Source organism: Alligator mississippiensis, chromosome 4 (assembly GCF_030867095.1).
Source record: "Alligator mississippiensis isolate rAllMis1 chromosome 4, rAllMis1, whole genome shotgun sequence".
Lineage (NCBI taxonomy): Eukaryota > Metazoa > Chordata > Crocodylia > Alligatoridae > Alligator > Alligator mississippiensis.
Window position 1 is genome coordinate 94,898,372 of NC_081827.1, and position 21,658 is coordinate 94,920,029.

General features: G+C 46.0%; 1 protein-coding gene across 6 annotated transcripts in view; it reads right to left on the reverse strand.

Moving 5' to 3' along the window:
• Positions 1-21,658, reverse strand: part of CFAP54 (cilia and flagella associated protein 54) — a 250,254-nt gene that overhangs the window by 138,474 nt on the left and 90,122 nt on the right. For all 6 annotated transcript variants that reach the window (XM_019480938.2, XM_019480941.2, XM_019480937.2 and 3 more), the window contains exons 28-30: positions 11,071-11,220; positions 6,880-6,976; positions 1,537-1,626 (exon numbers count right to left, since the gene is read on the reverse strand). In XM_019480938.2, coding sequence (XP_019336483.2) covers positions 1,537-1,626; positions 6,880-6,976; positions 11,071-11,220 — 337 coding nt within the window. The remainder of the gene's footprint in view (positions 1-1,536; positions 1,627-6,879; positions 6,977-11,070; positions 11,221-21,658) is intronic.

Consider the following 21,658-nt stretch of genomic DNA (forward strand, 5'->3'; position numbering starts at 1 on the left):
CTCTGGCACACAGCAAGTATCCCATGTGGCGTGGGAAGAGGGTGGGCCCGGCACTGGTCTGACCCCAGCAGCCTTACCTGGGATCCTGGGGGCCTTCTGGGGCTGCAGCCACATAGCTCCTGCCACGTGGAGCCTGGCCGACAGCAGAGTATGGCTCCGGCCGGCCAGGCTCCAGCTTTGCATGCTACTACTGCATGCTCCACTCTGCTTTTTTTTCCAGCTGTTTTTTGTACCCCTGTGTGGCGGAGCACAGGGTGCTCCTGCCACTTTAAGGGCCTGGAGCTGGCAGCCTCCAGGTGCCTGATTGCGGCACCCATTTTGAGGCCTATATAAACCAGGCAGTTTGGCTGCAGGAGGTCAGGCAGCAACATCGCCTGGCCTTAGGGCTGCTGTGTACGACCCGGAGGTAAGGGGGAGCTGCAAGGGGATGGTAGGAGGCTCCTGGTCCTGGGCATGACCTGAAACCGCACCCTGCCGGGAGTGGGTGGTCTGGTGGGGCTCTCAGTGGCGTGGGAGCCCCCAGGAAATGCCAGGCCAGTTACCACCCCGGTGAAAGGCGGGTCGGGGCGCCTTAATCCCTAGCTCCCACCACCACCGGGTGGGTGACCCCTGAGCTGGATGAGGGCCGAGAGGGCCAGTGTTATGAGGGCCGAGAGGACCAATGTTTGTGAGGGGCCCAGAGAGGGCGGACCCCGAGAGTGGGAGTAAGGTGGGCGAGGTGCCGCGGTTGCTCCTAGGAGGAAGGGAGTAGTGGCACGGTGAGGCCCAAGGAGTAGAGTGAGTGGCTAGAAAGACCCAGCCCGAAGGGGAGAGTCCCCTCGACTGGCCCATGCTGGGGCCAGGACCAGTGAGGGTCAAAAGAGCCGGGGGCCCACCGCGAGGGATGCCCAAGAGCCGGGGGCCTGGGGTCCCGACTGGCCTTGAGGTGGGCCAGGGCTAGGTAGCCGAAGGTTCCGGGGGAACCACACCCGAGAGGGGAACAAGGCTTCGGGTGGGTGAGGTAGCCCAGTTGGCGGCGGAGTGGCCGCCTGAGTAGAGAAGACCATAGTGGGGTCTTGCATAGAAGATTCTGGGGCCCAGTGCGGGGGCCGGTGAGGAAGAACACCATGATGCCATCTGCGAGGCTTGGGCTGCGGTAGTAGGGGAGGTCGGAGCCGCAGAGCGCCCCTGGGCATCGGGGCAGTCGAAGGGCAGCCTCCCGCTCAATTATCATCATAATTGAACTTATTATCATCAAAGGCGTGGCGGGCGAGATGAGCGGGCAGTTGCCCAGAGACAGGTGGGCGGGCCATGAGGAGCTTGGCCCTGAGTAGGCCTGCTGTCACGGTGACAGGCGGGCGGGCCATAGAGTTCGGCCCCGGGAGGCCCCCCTGTCACACCCTGGTTGGGGGTTTTTTTGCAGCACAGAGAACTGAATGTGTGGTATGTGGCACCGCAGCTGTGTCTGCCACACCGCATACAGCACAGCCACACACGTCTGGACGCGGTCTAAGACTTTTAAAGAAAAGATTTTAGAATTAAATCCAGTTGTCCTACCTTCTTTATAGGCATTCTTTGTTGACCAACAAGAAATTAAAGGATACAGCAAAAAAGGATCTTCTTGTCCTGTGAGATCAGATCCAGTACCTAGATTGATGATCAAATCAAATCCAAACCATCAGGACAGCAAGTAACAAAACTATATAAACTATTTCTTACTACTGAAGACTGTAAGACATCTTCTGTAAGCACATAATTTCTCACTATCAGAAGTGCTTTCAAACTTTAAAGTACCAAATATTTAAGAAAGACAATTGTTCTTTCCTTCTAATTTTTTCAGGAAAAGAGAAACAAATGTCCAGCTACAGATGAAAAAGGCTAAGGGCCAAATCCTAATCGTTTCTAAGTCTTTCTCAAAAGCTTGTACAAAATTTGCATGTCCTACCTTGGAGTGAAATGCAAATTTATTCAAGGAGATGCATAGCTCTCCTCTTCCTGCAATGTGCAGCCTAGTGTACCATACAAGGCCAAATCTAATCTACCCTGATGTAGTTCTCCTATTTTGGCCAACGGCAACCTTTCTAAATCCAGCCCGGAAAGAATATAGCTCTCTCCTATTCTTTCAGTAGGGCCCCCATACACAGCTGCATTGATATTCTAAAGCTAACTCTGAGGGTGATACCTACATGATATATTTCAGCCAAACAGCTCAATGATTAGGGCACTTATCCAGGAATGGGAGACCCAGATTACAGGTCTTCCTCTTTAAAACTACATTTCCCACTTCCTAAGAAAGCATCCTAATCACCAGGACACAATCTAGGAAGGGTCCAGAGAACCCTCTATCTCTCTTATTGGAGCTGGTCTACTCAGTAGCCAAGAGGGAAATAGTTATGCAGCCAAAAGGGAGTGTGGTTCTGTGGCTGAGAATCCATTGGTATGGATTCTGGCTCCTGCTCTTACTCTGTGCTCCCAAGTTGTTTAAATATGTTTCCTACTCATGGAAGCAACAGTTATGCTAGGTCACTGAGATCAGTAGTGGAATGGTCATATCAATGATCACAAGGCTAGGAGCCATGATAACAATGTCTGTCTTATCCTGGAAAAGAAGGTGGAGTTATGGAAATGTTCCAGCATTTTGCCTGCCCATCCACCAGTGACATGAGATGTGTGTGTGTGTGTGTGAAATTAAAAAAGATGAAGGATTTTTTAAAGGGATACAGAGCAAGGCATAACTAATGGAGATATAGCAAGAAAGCAATATGTAATTATTCCAGCCACTTTTTTGTTATTAAAAAGACTCAAATTTTTAGAGGCTAAATACATTATATGGCCAAAAAGGTCATATATAACAATCATTTCATAGTAACAAAAAATAAATAAGACAGAACTAGGAATGTATGGAAAGAATAAGAGGAAAGAAGTGGGAGTGCAAGGAAAGAAGAAAAAGCACAAAGAAAGAAGAAAAAGACATAAAGGTTTCAGGTGTTACAATACAAATCTCTTCCATGTATGACTATAAACTGGGTCTTGTTTAGTAGTTCCTATTAATTCAATTAAATTACTGTCTTTGTACTATGACTGCAAGCTCTTTAAGTCAGTCAACAGAAGACTGCATCTGATTCTCATCATCTTAAAAATGTCCATTCATCCATTAAAATAAAAGCTATAAGAATTTCAGTATGTTGACTGAAAGCACCAACCCTCTTAATACATTTGCCTACACTGTCCAAATGACTGAAGAAAATTAGTGCCCACCACTGATGAGAGCTCTTTAAATATACTGCTTTGGTTATTACATTTTGTACCTATAGAAAAAGGAATAGAAAAGATTGCCTTTCGGTTTTTTACCCCTATTTGCTAAATTTGAGGAGATGAGCTTTGAATAAGCATTTGGGATCTAATACTGGTTACATAAAATTTTAATTTGAGAAAATCTTCAAGAAAGCCTGAATCATTCTTTGTGCTAACCTAGATGGTTTCCCAGGTTTCCAGTTAATCAGGCAAACTCTACTCTTTTCCTCATTTCCCTCTTAGACAGTCATCAATGGGATGCTGCAAGTGTTGATCCACCCATAAGAATTTCTCACAAAGTGGCTTTTGTCACTATATTTGTTAATAACATGCTGTAGTGGTGAATATATTGTGCTAAACCACTTATCTATATTTGTTAACATAGCTGTGATCCTGGCATCTAGTATTTGTTATTAATGCAGTCAACAGGGACTCTTCTAGCACTTTGTATCATGTCCTTCATTCTAAGTCACCCTATCGAGGATTTTTAAATGCTTTTCATTTTCATCTTTTCTGATGAAAATTTTCTGTATTTCAATTTTTTTTCAGAAACACCCCCCTAATTTACTGACAAGCACTATATTTCAATACTAACCTAACAATCAAGCATTTACGGCACATACCATGGCTGATGAAAATGCATTCTACTGTAACTGACTCATCCACTAATTTAATTTTCCAAGGAGTTTATATGGTACAGTATCTTTTGAAATGAACAATTTAATTTTCAATTAACTTACAAAACTCATTAAGATCTTGCAACTTGTTCTGCATGAGCACAGGCATCTACATCTACAGAACAAGTTACAGGATCAGGGTGTAGATGAGCTACATGTATTTAATTGGATCTCTGCACTTAACTTTTACATTTGCTACAGAGCTATTTTCATGCATACTATATATTTGCTGCCACAGATATGGAAGGGGAAGACTACTAACTAATGGCGAACCATCAGTACAGATTCTATACTTAAAGCTTGACTCAGATTTCCATTTCAAAACCTTCTCTTAATCTTATAAAAATTTGGAAAACAAAAACATACACTTTAAGCCTGAAGATGTTCATGTTTCATCCACATTTTTTTTTTATTGATCTACCTATTTTTAAGTTGCATGGCATTGAAATGTTAAAATATATCTGTAACTCTTTCAAAAATACTTCAACTCTCCGGGGAACTTCCCTTCAGCGCCACAAAGATTCCCAACTGCGATGATAGTAGCTTCTTAGCAGCCTAGGCAGAGCCAGCCTTAGAGGTGGGCAGGTGATCATCCATGATGCCATGGTCAGGGGTACACCAAACATACACACAAGTGTGTGTGTGTGTGTGTGTGTGTGTGGGCAGCCAGTGCTCACAGCAGCACTCTCCCACCATCCTGCCTTGCCCCATACAGGAGGAGCAGTGTCCTGCCCAGCCCGCCCCCTGCCTCCAGCCACTGCTCAGGAAGAGCCAGGCTGGACACTCGTGGGCCAGATGGTGCCTGCTCCAGTCTGCCTGCCTTGCTCCCACACAGCAGCAGTGGTGCCTGCCCACCTGCCTGCTGACCTGGCATATCATGTTCCTCCACCTCCCTGCCCGACTGTGCCCCACATCCCTGCCCACCTGCCTCTGCCTGCAGCAGCACCACTGACTGGGGAAAAGGTGCCAAAATACAAGTTCGCCCAGAGCACCATATTCCCAAGGCCAACTCTGAGCCCAGACATTTACCAGCCGGTCTGTTAGGTCTGACCTTGGTCAGGAACCTCGATCTGACCTTGGTCCTCTTTCCTGCCAGGGGCAGGGGGTCGGACACGATGATCCATTGTGGTCCCTTCCGACTCATTTTCCCAAGGCCAACTCTGAGCCCAGACATTTACCAGTGATTTTAGATGGTCTGTTCGGTCCGACTTTGGTCAGGACCTCGATCTGACCTCAGTCCTCTTTCCTGCCAGGGGCAGGGGGTCGGACACGATGATCCACTGTGGTCCCTTCCAACTCTACAATTTATGAATCTATGTTGTCCAATCCTGCTCTGAACTACTGTCCAACTTCTGAGTGGCCACAGGCTGCAGGGCCTCCAGGCTGCACAGTACAACAGCCTCCACGTCGTTACACTGCTCCCTTCCCCCTTCCTCCCACTGAGCTTTGCGTTCCAGGTGCCCCCTGCACTGTGCTGCGCTGCATGAAGAGCCACCTGTGGCCCTACAGAATTCAAGGTCAGCCCTGGCAGGGGATTATTCTCTTTAGGAGTATAGTAGGCCTAGTACAGAGAAACTCTGCATACTGAGCTTTTCAATTTTTTTGTACTTGAGTGGACAGCAACTGTCAGATAATTTCTATGCTCCCATCCCCAAAGAAGAGTTTTGATATGCAGCTGAAAAGAGAAGGAAATGAAAATGTGACTTGTGTGTGCTTCCCTAGTTTCAGAGCCTCTCCAAAGAGGGGATTTTCCTACTCCAATATAGAGTAGTAGATTGCTTTCCCTATGCACGCATTTACCCTTTAAATAAAAAGAAAAGCAGTAGGCACAGGAAATGTTTGATACACAAAGAAAGGAATATTCAAATATGGCAGAAACATACTTTCAATTCAAGCAAGAGAGAGAGAAAATCCATACTTAATCTGATCCAGGATATGAAGTAGCTATATGTTTCAGATAATAATGACCAAACTTTCAATGATTCAAGTTTTCTAATGAACTCTGAAAGATTGTATCTTTAAAATTTAATATCTATATTGCCTCAATCCACAAAATTTTCTGCAACAGCATTTCTAAAAATAGTAGTTATAATGTCAAATGGGTAATAAGATCATTTCAGAAGGGTAAGGAGCACTTGCTGGTTTTAAATTTCTAATAATCATACAGGCTTGGGGTCATAAATAAGTGTGGTCCAAATAAAACTGAGAACTGTTGTTAGACATACCTCTACATGCGCTCGTCTGCTCCTTCAAGAAAGTAAGGGTCAGGAGAAACAGTTCATTATATTCTCAAACTAGATTGTACTGTAAATACCATGCAGAGAGTTAATGGCAGAGACTCTTTTAAAGGGATGCCTTGAAAACTTGTGGGGTCCTACGCAATGTTTGTACCATTAGGTGTGCAAATATGATTCACAAGCTAAACCTAAAGATTTCAAACACTAAGGAATCGATAGTGTTAAAAACATTCTGACCTGTCTTTCTAAGTTCTTTGCAACAGAAGAATTGCTTTGTTATTTTTCTATAGTAAAAACAAACAAACAAACAAACAAGTGGAAAACCAAGTGCTGGCCTTTTCCGAGGGGTGCTGTGAGCCTATCTAAGGGTGCCTTAAACCTAAAAAACTTGAGAACCATTGGTTTAAGGATGCAGCATAGAATTCCACTGTAACCAATAAAGAGAATGTTGAAACTTGTCTGAATCTTTTTTTAATCAGGAACGAGCTAATATTGGTGGAAATGTTAAAGCAATGCCATGTGTTACTGGAAGGTAAATAAGATGGCAAAAATCATGTTTTGTTCATTATGTCCCTTAATTTTCCTCTCAAAAAGAAACAAACAACCCACAAGTACTATTTGGGAAAAGCATTCTTTGCAGCAAGCCATAAGAAATCATAGAAAAGATAGAAATATTTTGTTAAAATATCTACCAGGTTTTGTCAGTTTGAGAAGATTGGATTCCAGAGCAGTTAAGTTTTCAGTTGCCTTTTCAACTGCGACGGCTTGTGATGTTTTCTTACAAGCACTCTAAGAATAACAAGTAATAAATGATTAGTATCTATTATTTATGGTTCATCCCTGGCAAAATTCCACTGAAGCCAACAAAATTACATAGAAGATGGATTTTTTTTTCCACCTCAGCCTTGAGAATTAACTATGGAATAACATTATATGTAATTGTGATTTACAGGGCTTTACAGACTATGCACTGAATTAGTTGAGTATAATAAAAATTTAACCAAAAGGAAAAACTAAAATGGTTTATGATCTTGTCAGAGTTGAAATCCCAGTCTGAGAGCCTGAATACATGGCAGCCTGTGCTACCTAAACTTGCTGCAGAAAAAAATCATATAACAAAACATTACTGAATGGCCTGATAGAAATAAATTCCCATGGGCTTCAAATTCTTCCTCACTGTCTGAGGACACATGCTCTAGACAGTCTGTTGTGGCTCACTCAGGTGGTTCCCCTGTTGGAAGGAAACTGATCTGTATTTGTTTGGGAACTGAAAGGAACAAGGACAGATCTTCTACCCATCTGTCAAGTTCTGATAGGGTGGCAAGCTGCTTATATTATATCTGTTCAGCAGCTGGCTGGCTCCTCACGGTTTGCTGAAATGGCCTATTCTCATCTATAAGAAGCGTTTTTATAAGGCTAAGTGGGCAGTTTTAAGGGTGTTCCCCTCCCTGCCTTAAATCCACTTCAGAGCTTAGTAATGTAATGGTTTGGCACTTTAAGTTTCTTCCCTGGCTGAGTGACACTCAGTTGCCTAGAAAAGAACCCATTCCCATCTCCTTCATGACAGCAAAGAGGTCACTAACTGACATATTCAAAAAGTCACCAGTGTCCCACAGAAAGCAGCCATCTTTCAAGAAAAAAAAAACCAACCTGGAAACCTGATTTTTCATTGAAAATAGTTTTGCTGGAAGTTTGTGAACTATGCAGGGGAGATCCCAGGAGTGGGGACGTTAAAGCCAGTGTAACCCTCCTCCTTCACGCAGCAACATGTAGATGGGAAAGATATGCTAGGATCCAGAAACCCATTTGGGAACAACAGAAAAAAGCAACTGAAGCAGCAGGACCACCTGGACGTTGATGTCACCAGTGTTTGACCAGTTTGTACACTAATCACTCAAAATACTCATCTCCCTGTGCCGACTGGGTGCTTGTTTGTACTCCTTCCTGCTTTCCTTCCACTTCTTTATTTCTGTTTCATTCCACCCTGCTCTACATGCTCCCCTTCTCTTTCTTTTATATGTTTCTATTACCTTATTTTTTCTCTTTTCAGTTAATTTCCGCCCAAAAAGCCCACATAAAGTTTAAAATAAAGAGAAAAACAAACAAAGAGCAAAATGTGGGAGAACTAACATGACATTTATATATCATTACATTGTTCATTCTGCTTCTGTGCTGCCTCTAATGTCTTCTGTATTTAAACTGTATGTTGTTCAGGGCTGGGACTTCAACTTGTTTATGTTTGTACCAACCATAAAGGAAGCCTGATTTCTATTGGGATCCTGAGGCACTACTATAATACTATTATTAATATTAATAGTATGCAGCTACAAATGAGGAATTATCCCTCAAATATCCCTGCACAGGCTAATTCAAGCAGAATTAACATTTAAAGTACCAACTGCTGTTCTGTCCAATAGAAATATTTTCTGTAAGGAATAACTTCAAGTATGAAAATTCATGCCATCATTCCAAATTTGCAGCACTGAACATAGGAGACAGCATCACTGGTGCAGGGAAAAGTGCTGACAAGAGTTTTTCTGGACCAGGGGTTGGCAGCATACAGCCCACAGGCTCTGCCTGGGGCTGGGCAAGCTGGAAGCTGCATCCACATCATTGCCATTTCTCCTGCCACCTGGCTACAGCCTGGTGCAGCTACCAGCCAGTGGGGAACTAAGTCAGGACTGGGCAGCCTCCAGCTGCACCCTTGCTGTAGGGAAGGGGGTGGGGGCAGAAAAAGGACAAGAGAAATGGCAGTGGCAGCGGTGTGGTCACAGTTCCCAGCTGCCCACTCCCAGCTCAGTTCCCCACCAGCTGGAAGCTGCTGCCCAGCTGCAGCATGGGTACAGGGGGCAGGAAGAAGCAGTGGCAGTGTCAATGCACTCCCAGCTGCCTGGCCTCAACCTGGGTGCAGACAAACCCTTCACACTGATGACATGCCGCCAAAGCCACCTGGCCCAGGCCAAACTGGAATCGGGGTTGTTCCAGGCCCTGGCTCAAAAAGGTTGCCAGCCCCTGCTCTGCACTGCGGAGCAGCAGCAACAGGATGCAAAGCTTTTCTAGCTCTATACACTTGGGATAATTTCATTTTCTTGAACTCAGCAGTTATTTCAATTTTTAATTTCCCAGTTCTCTGGATCATTCCTGAAGGTGAAATGTGAAAGCCAGTATACAACTATGCCAATTGTTTGGGTAAAATGAATTTCAACTTTTGGTGGATAAAAGTGATCCTCAGTGGATAGCCTCCCTGATGTGTTAAACTATATCCATAAATGACTTCAAGGGCCAGAGTCAAATTCTTCTCATAGGCACCTCATTGCAAACCTAAAAATTAGGTGTTCTGCCCCAGGAGGGTGATCCAAAGAGATTTATGAACCTAGGATCCCTACACAATGCTGAGAATTAGGTGCTTCCAAAGGCCAATGCAGAGTACCTAGATGCTGAGTAGGAAGGTGTCCACAGTCAAACAATAGGAAATACTATAGGCAAAGGGAGAGAGGGGTCTGAATTACTGCTGCTCCTAAGGCATCTAACTCAGGGCCTCCCAGAGGAGAGCTGTCAAGATCCCAAAAGAGAAACTTGAATAAGATGAAGTTTCAGCTCTAAAGAAACACTCTCCTCCTTCATTGCTGAGTTGGGTCACAGTTAAGTCAAAAGTGCAAGAGTCATGGAGCCAAAGCAAGAACAAATAAGAGGGAGCCTGACTGCACAACCTGAACATTTTAAATCAAGTAGTTGGTTAAAAACATAACACCAGCAACTGGGAAAAAGAACCCTAAATCTAGAGATCATACAAAGAAATTATTAGGAAGAAGGTTTAAAACATACATGGTGTGAACAAGAACTTTCTTTTGTATGTGAGAACAACTTTTGAAACTCATTGCCACAAGATGCTGTATAGGCTGATAATTTAACCAAGTTCAAAAGAGAATGGGAGAAATTGATAGAGGATAGGTCCACCAATGGGTATTAAACATTACAGTTAAAGGGTACAACCGTTATAGTTAAGGGTGCAGATTAGAACTTCCTAGGCCTCTGAATGCGGGAAGCTGTAAAGGAAGAGGGGAAGACAATAGATAAGCCTAGACAGCTATGTATAAAATATTCTTTCTATAAGATACGGGAGACTGGGCTAAATGGACCTGTGGTCTCACCTAGTATGACTGTTCTTATGTGCTTAACCCAGTATTACTCTCTCCCAGCATCATACTTTCACCACTAGGCTACATAGACAAATTTTCTCTTGCTTACTCTCCTTCTGGCATCATGACTATGACAGCCTTAGCTGTCCAATGGCCCAGCTTCCACAGGAGAAATGGAAGGTACCTCACTTTATTGCCTAAAGTCATACTTCTGGGAAGTAGCAGATGTCAGTTTGGGCCCTCTCAAGCTGAGGAAGTCTTAAAACCCAGGTCTCTAACTACAAGGCTATTGTGTGAAAGGTTTGAGAGTGGCTGTGAATGCCATGTTCAATGTTGTTGATATCAATCAAGTGCTAGGTATGCATTATAGATACTACATGGCTCAGGAACATTGACATTTTAAAGGTCTCTCATATTACCTGGATTGCAACACACATTAGGTGGGATTTAGGTTCTTAGATGCCTGATTTGGACAGCTTTTGTACATTCCAGGGATCTAGGGAAATTTTCAAGGCAAAATGGAGGCACCTAATGAATCTACCTACCTAAAGGTTTTTGTAGGTGTTGAAGCAGAGTTGCCTTGGAACACTTTTTGGAACCTAGGTGGCTACATTCCACCTAAATCCCAATTAGGATCCCATGAGAACAATAAGGAATTGGTCTTAAATTACTGCAGCCCTATATACAGCTTTTCATATCTGAATTATTGTGATAGGGTGCTCTTATACGAAAGAAAGTGATTACCTCATCTTCTGCATCTGTGTCAATGTGCATTTCTTCACCATCTAGAACTCCAGAGTGATCACGGGATGTTGTTTGTGAAGAATCCAACAACTTTTTCCCATAGTTAGTAATAATTATTGCTAGTTCATATTCTTGCCATGAACGTAGCACCTGTTAAACATCCATTCGTTAAAATATTTTTACATAATATATAACATTTAGACACTGTCCATCATTATTTATGACTGTCAAAATACATTAAAATTACAGGGTTAGTACCCAATTATTAAAATTCAGTATCTGTATATCTAATAATTAAGAAAAAGAGGTTACTTACCTGCGCAACAACTGACGTTCTTCCAAATGTGTTGTCTACATATTCTATTTCTGGTACGCATTTACCCTATTCACTGGAGATCAGAGAACTTAAGCCAACAGTATCCACTGGTAGCTCTTGCACCCTCCATGCCCTTGAAACGCCCAGTCTGAGGGTATGAAGCAGGGGGGGCAGGTCTGCACAACCAGCTGACCCTCCGTTCTTTCTCCAGTACTATATCCACATACAAAAGACTCAGCAGTAATGGGGAAAGGAGGATCGGTTGTGGAACAGCACATTTCTAAGCACTATGGTTATTGTACTGGAAAGTTACTTCTTTTTCTTCCTAGAGTGGCTGTCTATATCTGATTCATGTTCCCAAACCATAGTCAATCAGTGGAGGAGGACACTGTGAGCCTAACTAAATGAAGACTGCCAACAGCTCTGCTAAAATGAGTTTCAGATTAAGATGCCTGCAGGATGGAATAATGTTGGTTGTATCAATTTCAAAGCACCTGCCTTACATACATCAGAGCTTTAAGGACAAATCTGAAGGAAGGTGCAGAAACTTCCAGTGCCTTGTGAAATATAAAATAATCTGCCTCAGGTATTCTAGATTAGCTAATTTATAACACTTCAGTAAAACCAACATCCACTTAGAAATTCTGAGCCAAGTCTGCCCAAGTTCATCTAAAATATTTAAAATTGCTATACCATTGGATGAAAGAGTTTTTAGGGAAAAATAAGGAACTGTGTTGAGTTTAGATCAGAGTAGAATCTAGACAACAGGGCTAGTAGCAGTCACAGCAGGGCCAGTGGCTGCAGTGGGGCAGCAGCAGGGCAAATGGCAGTAGGCCAATCAATTATATACCATGTCAAAAGCAGCATTAGCAGTTGTGCAACCAGCAGCAGGGCAAGCACGGCTGTGTGAGCACAGCCTATGCTCCTCCCCTGGCACTGAGAGCCATGTCCAATGAAGTCCAGTGGCCCTCAATTCTGTGGCTAATTCCGGCCTCCAGCTAACAATGCCCTGAGATTTACTGGCTAGCAAGTACCCTAATGGTTTGGATGGAATGGCTCCATGGGCCAGATCTGGCCCATGGACTGGAGGTTTGACATTCTTGGTTTGGATAAAAATCTGATACTGCTTTCAAGAAAAACACAGTATTCCTAAGTACATAGGAACTGCCATTCACTGGGTCAGATCATCAGTCCACCATGCCCAGTATCCTGTGTCACAGTGGTAGAGGGTGAATGCTAAAAGGAAAAGTGAACAGGGTATGAACAGGGATTTTCTACTATTCCTCTCTCACTTGCAGTCTCCAAGTTTTAAATTATAGGAAGTTCTAATTCAGAGGCTGTATCCTTAACTCCCATGCTCAATAGCTACTGATGCCCCTTTCCTCCAAGAATTTGTCTAATCCTTTTTTAAATGTGGCTAAACTATCAGGTTCCACAACAGCTACTGGCAACGTGTTCCACATTTTAATTACATACTGTGTGAAAAATAATTTCCTTTTGTTAGCTTTAAACTTATTACCTACTAGTTTCATTTTGTGACCCTTAGTTCTTATATTGTGAGACATGGTAAATAATAAATCCCTATTTACTTTCTCTTCCCCTCTCAATCATCTATTTTCTAAACTGAATAGACCTAGTCTCTTTAGTCTCTCTTTACTGTCACCTGGCCATCTAAGACCAATGACTTAAAATGTTGTCTAGAATCTGGCAGAATCTTGTATAGAATTTCCAAAGATCTATGCCAATCAAAATAATCATAAGAAGAGAGAAGAACTTGATATTTCACTATGCAATGCTGCAAGCTTGCAGATGAATAGCCCTTTCTACTTACTAAATCCAGTCTTCTTTGGTTCTTTGTTCTTCAGAGTAATCTTTAAAGCCTGCTGCTTAGTTCTTTCCTGTGCCACAGTGGCAAATACAGAATTTGGAGCCAGATGAGAATAAACGTTCATATCTCACCGAAATAACTTGTTATCTTGTCTTTTTTCTTCATGTTGGTAGCATCAAGACTGGAGTTTGCCCTAGAGTTGCACTAATTATGATCCATCATTCATGGGTATAGTTAGTGGAATGGACTGAAAGTTTTATTGTGAAATTTCTGTGCTAACTGTGTTCATGTTGATACAACACTATATGACTCCGTTTATTTTGGGGGGGTTTATTAATATGTTTCCTGTTCCAGGTCAAATCAGCTAAATCAGTTCCAAATCATATTGATTAAGCAAAATGCAATAGTTCCAAAAACCATATTGATTGAGCAGGCAGAACTTAAATCATTCTAAACATTATGTATGGTGCAACAACTGGTGAGCATCCTCCATCCCAGGCTCTCACCCTGGGACTTCAGATACTCCCAAATCCACTGGCAGGCATCTATGTGCACAAACAAGCTCAGAGGTCCTGGGATTCAGATCCCCCCAGATGCTACAGGCAAGCATCCTCCATTCCAGACACTTTAGTCTGGGACTTCAGATACTTCCTACACTCAATCTTACCCCACAAGAGGTATGACTCAGTATACTTCATTAGCCTGTGCACAGAGAATGAAGGGTTAAGTGTTAAGCCCCATGGAGGATGAGACAAATTGGTCCCTTAGCATCAACAGGATCTTGAGTGGCTTTGTTGACAACAAAGGGGAGATTCAGGACACCCAGGAGCTGCCCAAAGGATATAAACATGTCAATGAAAGAGCAGACTGAAAAAAGGGTATCTTGGCAGTTCCTGGCCAGAAGAATCTGGGACTGAGATAAGTGCCTCCACTTGTTTTGGGGAGCTAGAAGACTAGATATGAAACAGCTGAGTATCTTTGGGGGTGCTCAGGGCTCTGTGAGCTGGATTGGAGACAGAGGGATGGCTTAACACCATTGGTAGGGACAGAAAAACTGGCTGGCTAGCCTTTGATCCAATCAGTGCCTTTACTGAAAAGACTGTCTGCTGTGCTGCTTAGAACTATGGGTTGCATTATGTCACCCCAACAGGAGGTGAGGCCTCTTTGTCAAGTGCGGAACTGGATGCTTGCTCCCCATGTCAGAGCCATGGACAACCTGGGAAGGTGAGAAACCAAAAGGCCAAGGTCTCAGAGCAGGAAGGAGCCTGGCCTTCCCCACTGTTCTAGAAGTCAAGCCTGGGCTGGCTTCAGGGGACTCTCTCAGAGACCAGACAAGGTGGAGAAGCACTGGGAGTGCAGCTGTTTTATCCAGTGATGAGGATGCTATGTGGGTTGGAGTGATTTCAGAATTTGATGATGGGGCGGATGTATTTTTTTCATAGATTCATAGACTTTCGGGGCTGAAAGGGTCCTCCCAAAATCATCGAGTCCAGCTCCCCTGCCACAGGCAGGAAGTCCGCTGGGGTCAAACAACTCCCACAAGATAAGCATCCAAATGCCATTTGAATGAGTCCAGAGTAGGTGCTTGCACCACCTCTGGGGGGAGTCTGTTCCAGACACTGGACACTCGGACCGTAAAGAAGTTTTTCCTCATGTCCAGTCTAAATCGGCCTCCCAGAAGTTTGTGGCCATTATACTTTGTTATCCTTTGGAGAGCATTGGTGAAAAACTGTTCTCCCAGATCTTTGTGCACCCCCCATTACATACTTATAGGCTGCCACCAAGTCCCCCCTGAGCCTTCTCTTCTCTAGACTGACGAGTCCTATGTCCCTCAACCTCTCCTCATAAAGCTTGCTCTCTTGGCCTTTGATCATGCAGGTGGCTCTCCTCTGAACTCTTTCAAGCTTATCCACATCCCTCCTGAAGTGGGGGACCCAAAACTGGATGCAGTACTCCAGCTGCGGCCTCACTAAGGCTGAGTAGAGCAGGAGGATGACATCCCTGGTTTTGCTTGAGATTCATCAGTGAATGCACACTAGAGTTTGGTTTGCTTTGCCAGCCATGGCATTGCACTGGTGGCTTATGTTCATCTTGTGGTCAAATCAAGAACCCCAAGTCTATTTAGGTAATGGTGCTAGCAAGCATAGCACTGCCAAGCCTATAAGTATGATGCTGGTTTGTCCTCCCAAGGTGCATTTCTCTGCATTAAAGGCTATCAGGTTTTGGTCTGCCCACCTTGCGAGCCTGTCCAGGTTGACCTGTATACCCAACCTGTTCTCCAGTGTCACTGCCTTCCCCATAGCTTAGTGTCATCTGCGAACTTTGCCAGTCTGCATCTGATGCCCAAATCTAGATCATTAATGAAAATATTGAAGAGTACTGGCTGGAATACTGAACCCTGAGGGACACCACTAGTCACCTCATGCATGGTTGATTTGCTCCCATCAACCACTACTCTTTGGGTCCAACCCTGGAGCCAGTTCCCCAGCCATTGGACAGTGAGATGGTCAAGGCCACAGTTTTCCAGCTTAGCCATGAGGACATCATGGGAGACCAAATCAAAGGCCTTCTTGAAATCGAGATATATGACATTAACCTTGTCTCCCTTGTCCAGGCAATGCATCACCTGGTCATAGAAGGAGACAAGGTTGGTCAGGCAAGACCTTCCAGCAATAAAGCCGTGCTGGCTGGCACTCAAAGTTATCTTCTGTTCGCCTGCTGCTGATGGAACCCTTGATAATTTTCTTCAGGATCTTTCCAGGGATGGATGTCAGACTAATTGGTCTGTAATTCCCTGGGTCTTCCTTCCTTCCTTTCTTGAAGATTGGGACCACGTTGGCTCTTTTCCAATCCTCTGGTACCTCTCCCAAGTACCATGAATTCTCAAATATCTTTGCCATAGGGCATGTTATGATGTCCGCTAGCTCCTAAAGGACTCTCGGGTGCATACCGTCCAGGCCCATGGACTTGTGGATGTCGACTCTTACGAGGTGTTCCCTCACTTGATCCCCATCAATTGTAGGCCCATCTTCTGCCCCCTGGATGCTTTGTATCCTATCTGACAGGGTGACCCCTTTCGACAGATGGAAAACTGATGCAAAGTAATCATTTAGGAGATTTACCTTTTCCTGACAGTCAGTCATCAGCTGCCCCATTTGATTTAGCAGGGGTCCAATGTTGCCTTTGTTCTTCCTCTGATTTCCCACATACCAAAAGAAGGATTTTTTGTTGTCCTTGATTCCCGTGGCTAGCCTGAATTCAGTGTCTGCGTTGGCTTTTCTGGTCCGCTCTCTACAGGTGCAGGCTAGTGCTGTGTAGTCCTCCTTGGTGATGACCCCCATTTTCCATCTGGGGTAAGCTTCTCTTTTTAGCTTCAGGAAGTCCAAGTTCCCTACTGAGCCAAGGGGACACCCTAGCCCACTGACTGCACTTCCTTTGGGATAAGATAGACTTTCCTTGTGCTTCGAGGATTACGTTCTTAAGGAAAAACCATTCCTCATGGACTCCCCTTCCTAAAGTGCCATGGTCTCCAAGTACCTGGTTGACCAGTCTCCTGAGTTTTTGAAAGTCGGCCTTCCCAAAATTGAGGATTTCTGTTTTACTGAGGCACCTGCCTACCCTGCGTTGAACAGAGAAAGTGATCAGTTCATGGTCACTGTCACCAAGTTTCCCCTCAAGTCTCAGATCATCCACCAAATCATCCCCTTTGACCAGAACCAGATCCAGCAGTGCCTCTCCCCTAGTTGGCCTGTAGACCTTTTGTGTTACGTAGAGGTCATCAATGCATGTGAGGAAAGCTACAATGACTGGTCAGATTTGGCCATGTCTTCTTTCCATGAGATACCAGGGAGGTTGAAGTCCCCCCTGACAACCAGACATCCGGAGTTTGCAGCCTCAGCCAGTTCCCTATTGAATTCTCAGTCCAGCTTTTCCTCCTGGTTGGGAGGTCTGTAATAGACTCCTACAATTATGTCCCCTTCCCCTTGCTCCCTCTGTATTTTAACTCAGAGGGAGCAAGCAACCAAGGGAACCCTCCTTGGTTGCTAAACTCAGTTTGAAGGGAAGTGTATTGCTCCTTCACGTAGAGCACTACACCCCCCCATCCCTCTTCCCAACATGGTCTCTCCTGTACAAGGTATAGCCTTCTATACCTACAGACCAGTCATAGGTGGAGTCCCACCAGGTCTCTGTTATCCCTACAAGATCATAATCATGGTCATTCAGGAGTAGGGCCAGTTCCTCTTGCTTATTCCCCAAACTCCTGGCATTTGTGTACAGGTAGCTGAGCCTGCTGTGAGAAGCCCTGGGCTTCCCTGTGCGCTGGGACATGACTTTTCCTTGGGCTGTGTTCAGAGTGGATTCCCTTGGGCTACCTGGTCTGTTACTACTGTGGCTGTCGCGACCTGGACTAGAACTGTTAATTGATTGCCCATCCCCCGACGATATTAGTTTAAAGCCCTGTCAAGTAGGTCAGCTATCCTGGCCAAAAAGAGCTTCTTCCCTTTCAGGGTGAGGTAGAGGCCATCCCTCTCCAACAAGCCACTGCTTCTCTCCCTAAAGTGTGGACCGTGGTCAAAGAAGCCAAACCCCTTGCAATGGCACCATCACCAGAACCTCCTGTTGACCTTTCCGATACATCTCTCCTTCTGAGGCCTGTGACTGGGAGGATCAAGGAAAAAAAAAAAAACTGTGTGCCCCCCCAGAGCCCTATAGTCACTCATGACCCAGCCAGGATTGTTCTGAGCCGCATCATTTGTGCCCACATGGATGAGTAGCATGGAGTGATGGCTGCAGGGCTGGATGAGTTTGGGGATCCTCTCAGTTACATCCCGGACATGAGCCCCAGGAGGCAGCAGACCTCATGGGCTAAGGGGTCAGGGCAGCAATCACTCCTTCAGTCCCCCTCAGGAGGGAGTCACCCACCACGATTACTCTGCGTCATCCTCTGGGCACAGTTACTGCTGGCCCTCCATCCTCACATGCTGAAGCCAGTGGCCCAGCTGACTCTGCTGATGTGAGGGGTTCAAAACAGTTGTGCAGCTCCAGGGGAATGGTCACCCTGGTGCAGTGCCTCCTAGGGCTGGTGACTACCTTTGTCCAGGCAACCCCTGGCTGAACTCCATAGCGGTTCTTCACGTCTGCCATGGAGTTGTCAGCCATCTGGTGGAGAACCTGGAAGCCATCCAGGGGCTCCCTGTCGCTTTTTCAGGCTCTGGGGCCCAGGAGCATGGCCACCTCCCCTTGTGGGGTCTGCTCCCTTTTGGGGTCTCTGGCGTGCCAGCTGGAGGAGCTCCAGGCCACAGTCCAGAGACTATGCACCATCAAGGACTATGAGCAGGAGATCAACTCCTACTAGGAGGCCCTTCTCCCCCGGGAGGCAGAGGGTAGACCACAGTCTCCCTCCAGGACAAGGGAGGACTTGAGGACCTCCCTCACTGTCCAGCCCAGGGCTTGGACCAAGGTGGCCAAGGGCCCCAAGGCCTGCCACTCCAAGGCCCCTGCCCTGCTGGAGCTTTGCAACAGGTACGAACCTCTTGCAGCCCCAGCAGAGCCTGCTGAGTTGCCAGCTCCTGCAGGCAACACAGGCACTACTGTAGCTACCACCCCCATTCTCCCCACGACAAAACACAGTGTTTGTCGTGGGAAACTCCATCCCCAACTCCTTAGCCCAGGAAGTTTGCTGCTTCCCGGGAGCCCGTATCCGAGACATTGCGGAGAAGATCCCTAAACTCCTCCAGCCCACTGACCACTACCCTATGCTCCTCATCCATGTGGGCACCAATGACATGGCTCAGAGCGCTCCCAGTTGGGTCATGAGACACTACTGGGATTTGGGAGTGAACCAAAGACTACGGCGCTGGTGTCATTGGGAAGGCTTTGGCTTCCATGACCACAATCCACTCTTTGGTGAGAGAGACAGTGAGCTGCTGGGAAGGGACGGCCTCCACCTCTCTCTGCTGGGGAGGAGGCTCTTCTCAGCCAGACTGGCTGACCTGCTCCACCGGGCTTTAAACTAAGCCCCCCGGGGGATGTGGGGTTACTGCCACTGCTGGCCCACTTGGCAACCCTTGCAAAGCCAGCAGGCCAGGGCACGTAAAGGAACCCACCCCTGCCCCAGCCCTGGAATGAACTGTAGGCAAGGCCAGGGCCCCCAAGGGGACACTTGCCTTGCCTATACACAAATGCCAGCAGTTTGGGCAACAAACAGGAGGAACCTGTCCTCCTGTTGAACGCAAATAACTATGTCATAAGGATAATGGAGACCTGGTGGGACTCCACCCATTACTGCGCCACAGGTACAGACAGCTATACCCTGTATAGGAGGGATCAAACGGACAAAAGGGTATAGCTCTCTATCAAGGAAAGTTACACATCCCTGCAAGCTGACATTGGCACCCATGGTGGAAGACTTAAGACCCTCTGGGTTAAAATCCATGGGGAACACAGCACAGGGATACTATGGCAGGAGTCTACTACAGACCCCCTACCCAGGGTCAAGACCTTGACCAGGGAATTGGCCGAGGCCACGTGCTCCCAATGTATGGTTGTCATGGGAGACTTTAACTACCCAGACATCTCGTGGGAGGAATGCTCAGCCAAATCCGAGTGGTTACAAACCTCTCTCTCATGCATGGATTACCTCTATCTGATGCAGGAAGTTTACGGCCTGATGAGAGGTAAAGCACTGCTCGATCTGGTACTGGCAACCAGGGATGACCTAATCAGCGACCTAAAGATCAAAGGGAAGCTGAGTGACAGCAATCACGAGCTGATCACCTTCACTATTCGCCATAAAGCTGGCAAGTCAGTCAGTAATACAGACGTCCTCGACTTCAGGAAAGCTGACTTTGACAAGCTAGCTAAGGAGGCCTGTCAGTGAGGCCCTAAAGGGCCACAACCTAAAGGGGAGGGGAGTTCAGGACGAGTGGTTGCTCCTCAAGGAAGTGAGTCTGGATGCACAAGCAAAGTCTATCCCATCTCAAAGGAAAGGCAGCAAAAGGGTACAGTAGCCCCCTTGGCTCTCCAGGGAACTAGGAGACCTCCTGCGTCTTAAAAGGAAGACCTACAAAGGATGGAGGACTGGAACCACCACCAAGGAGGAATACTCTGCACTGGTCCGGACCTGCAGAGAGCAAACCAGAAAAGCCAAGGCTGCGATGGAACTCCAGCTAGCTACAAATATCAAGGACAATAAAAAGTCCTTTTTTAGATTTGTGGGGAGCCGGAGGTAAAGCAAGGGCAACATTGGACCCCTGCTTAACCAGATGGGACAACTGACAACTGATGCCCATGAAAAAGCAAACTTACTAAATGGGTACTTTGCGTCAGTTTTTCACCAGTCCCATGGACGCCCCTGCCCACTACGGGACATGGAGGCCAGGGTGAGGGAGATTCCTTACCCTCCATCAGTGCTGACCTCATGAAGGAACACCTTGACAGGCTGGATACCTTCAAGTCAGCTGGCCCTGACAGTTTACACACAAGGGTACTCAAGTTGCTGGCTAGCACTAGAGCTCAGCCACCTGGCACAGATCTTTGAGAACTCCTGGTGCTCTGGTGAAGTGCCTGAAGATTGAAAGAAGGCCAATGTTGTGCCTATCTTCAAGAAAGGGAGGAAAGTAGATCTGGCAAACTACAGGCCCATCAGCCTGACCTCTATCCTGAGGAAGGTCTTGGAAAAGATTATCAAAGAGGCCATCCTTAACAGACTAGCTGATGGCAATTTCCTGAGGGATACCCAGCACGGGTTTAATGCAGGTAGGTCTTGCTTGACCAATCTCATTTCCTTTTACGACCAGGTGACCTATCCCCTGGACACGGGGGAAGAGATTGATGTCATATATCTTGACTTTAAAAAAGCCTTCAATCTGATATCCCATGATCACCTCTTGGCAAAACTGGCTAACTGCGGCCTCGACCTCACCACAATCTGCTGGCTGGGAAATTGGCTCCGCGGCAGGACCCAGAGGGTGGTGGTTAATGGATGTCAATGATCGTGGTGCCCTGTGACCAGTGGGGTCCCTCAAGGCTCTGTCCTAGGGCCTATACTCTTTAACATCTTCGTCAATGATGTAGACATTGGTGTTAGCAGTGGGCTGGCCAAGTTCGCCAATGACACCAAACTCTGGGGTACAGCATCCACACCTGAAGACAGGAGGGTGATCCAGGCTGACCTTGACAGGCTCATGAAATGGGCAGATGAGAACCTGATGGTGTTTAACACTGAAAAATGCAAGGTTCTCCACCTTGGGAGGAAAAAACCTGCAGCATCCTTATAGGCTTGGCAGTGCTACGCTGGTCAGCACTACAGATGAAAGGGACTTGGGTGTCATGATTGACCACAAGATGAACATGAGCCTTCAATGTGATGCTGTGGCTAGTAAAGCAAGCAAAACACTGGCTTGCATCCATAGATGTTTCTCAAGCAAATCCCAGGACATCAT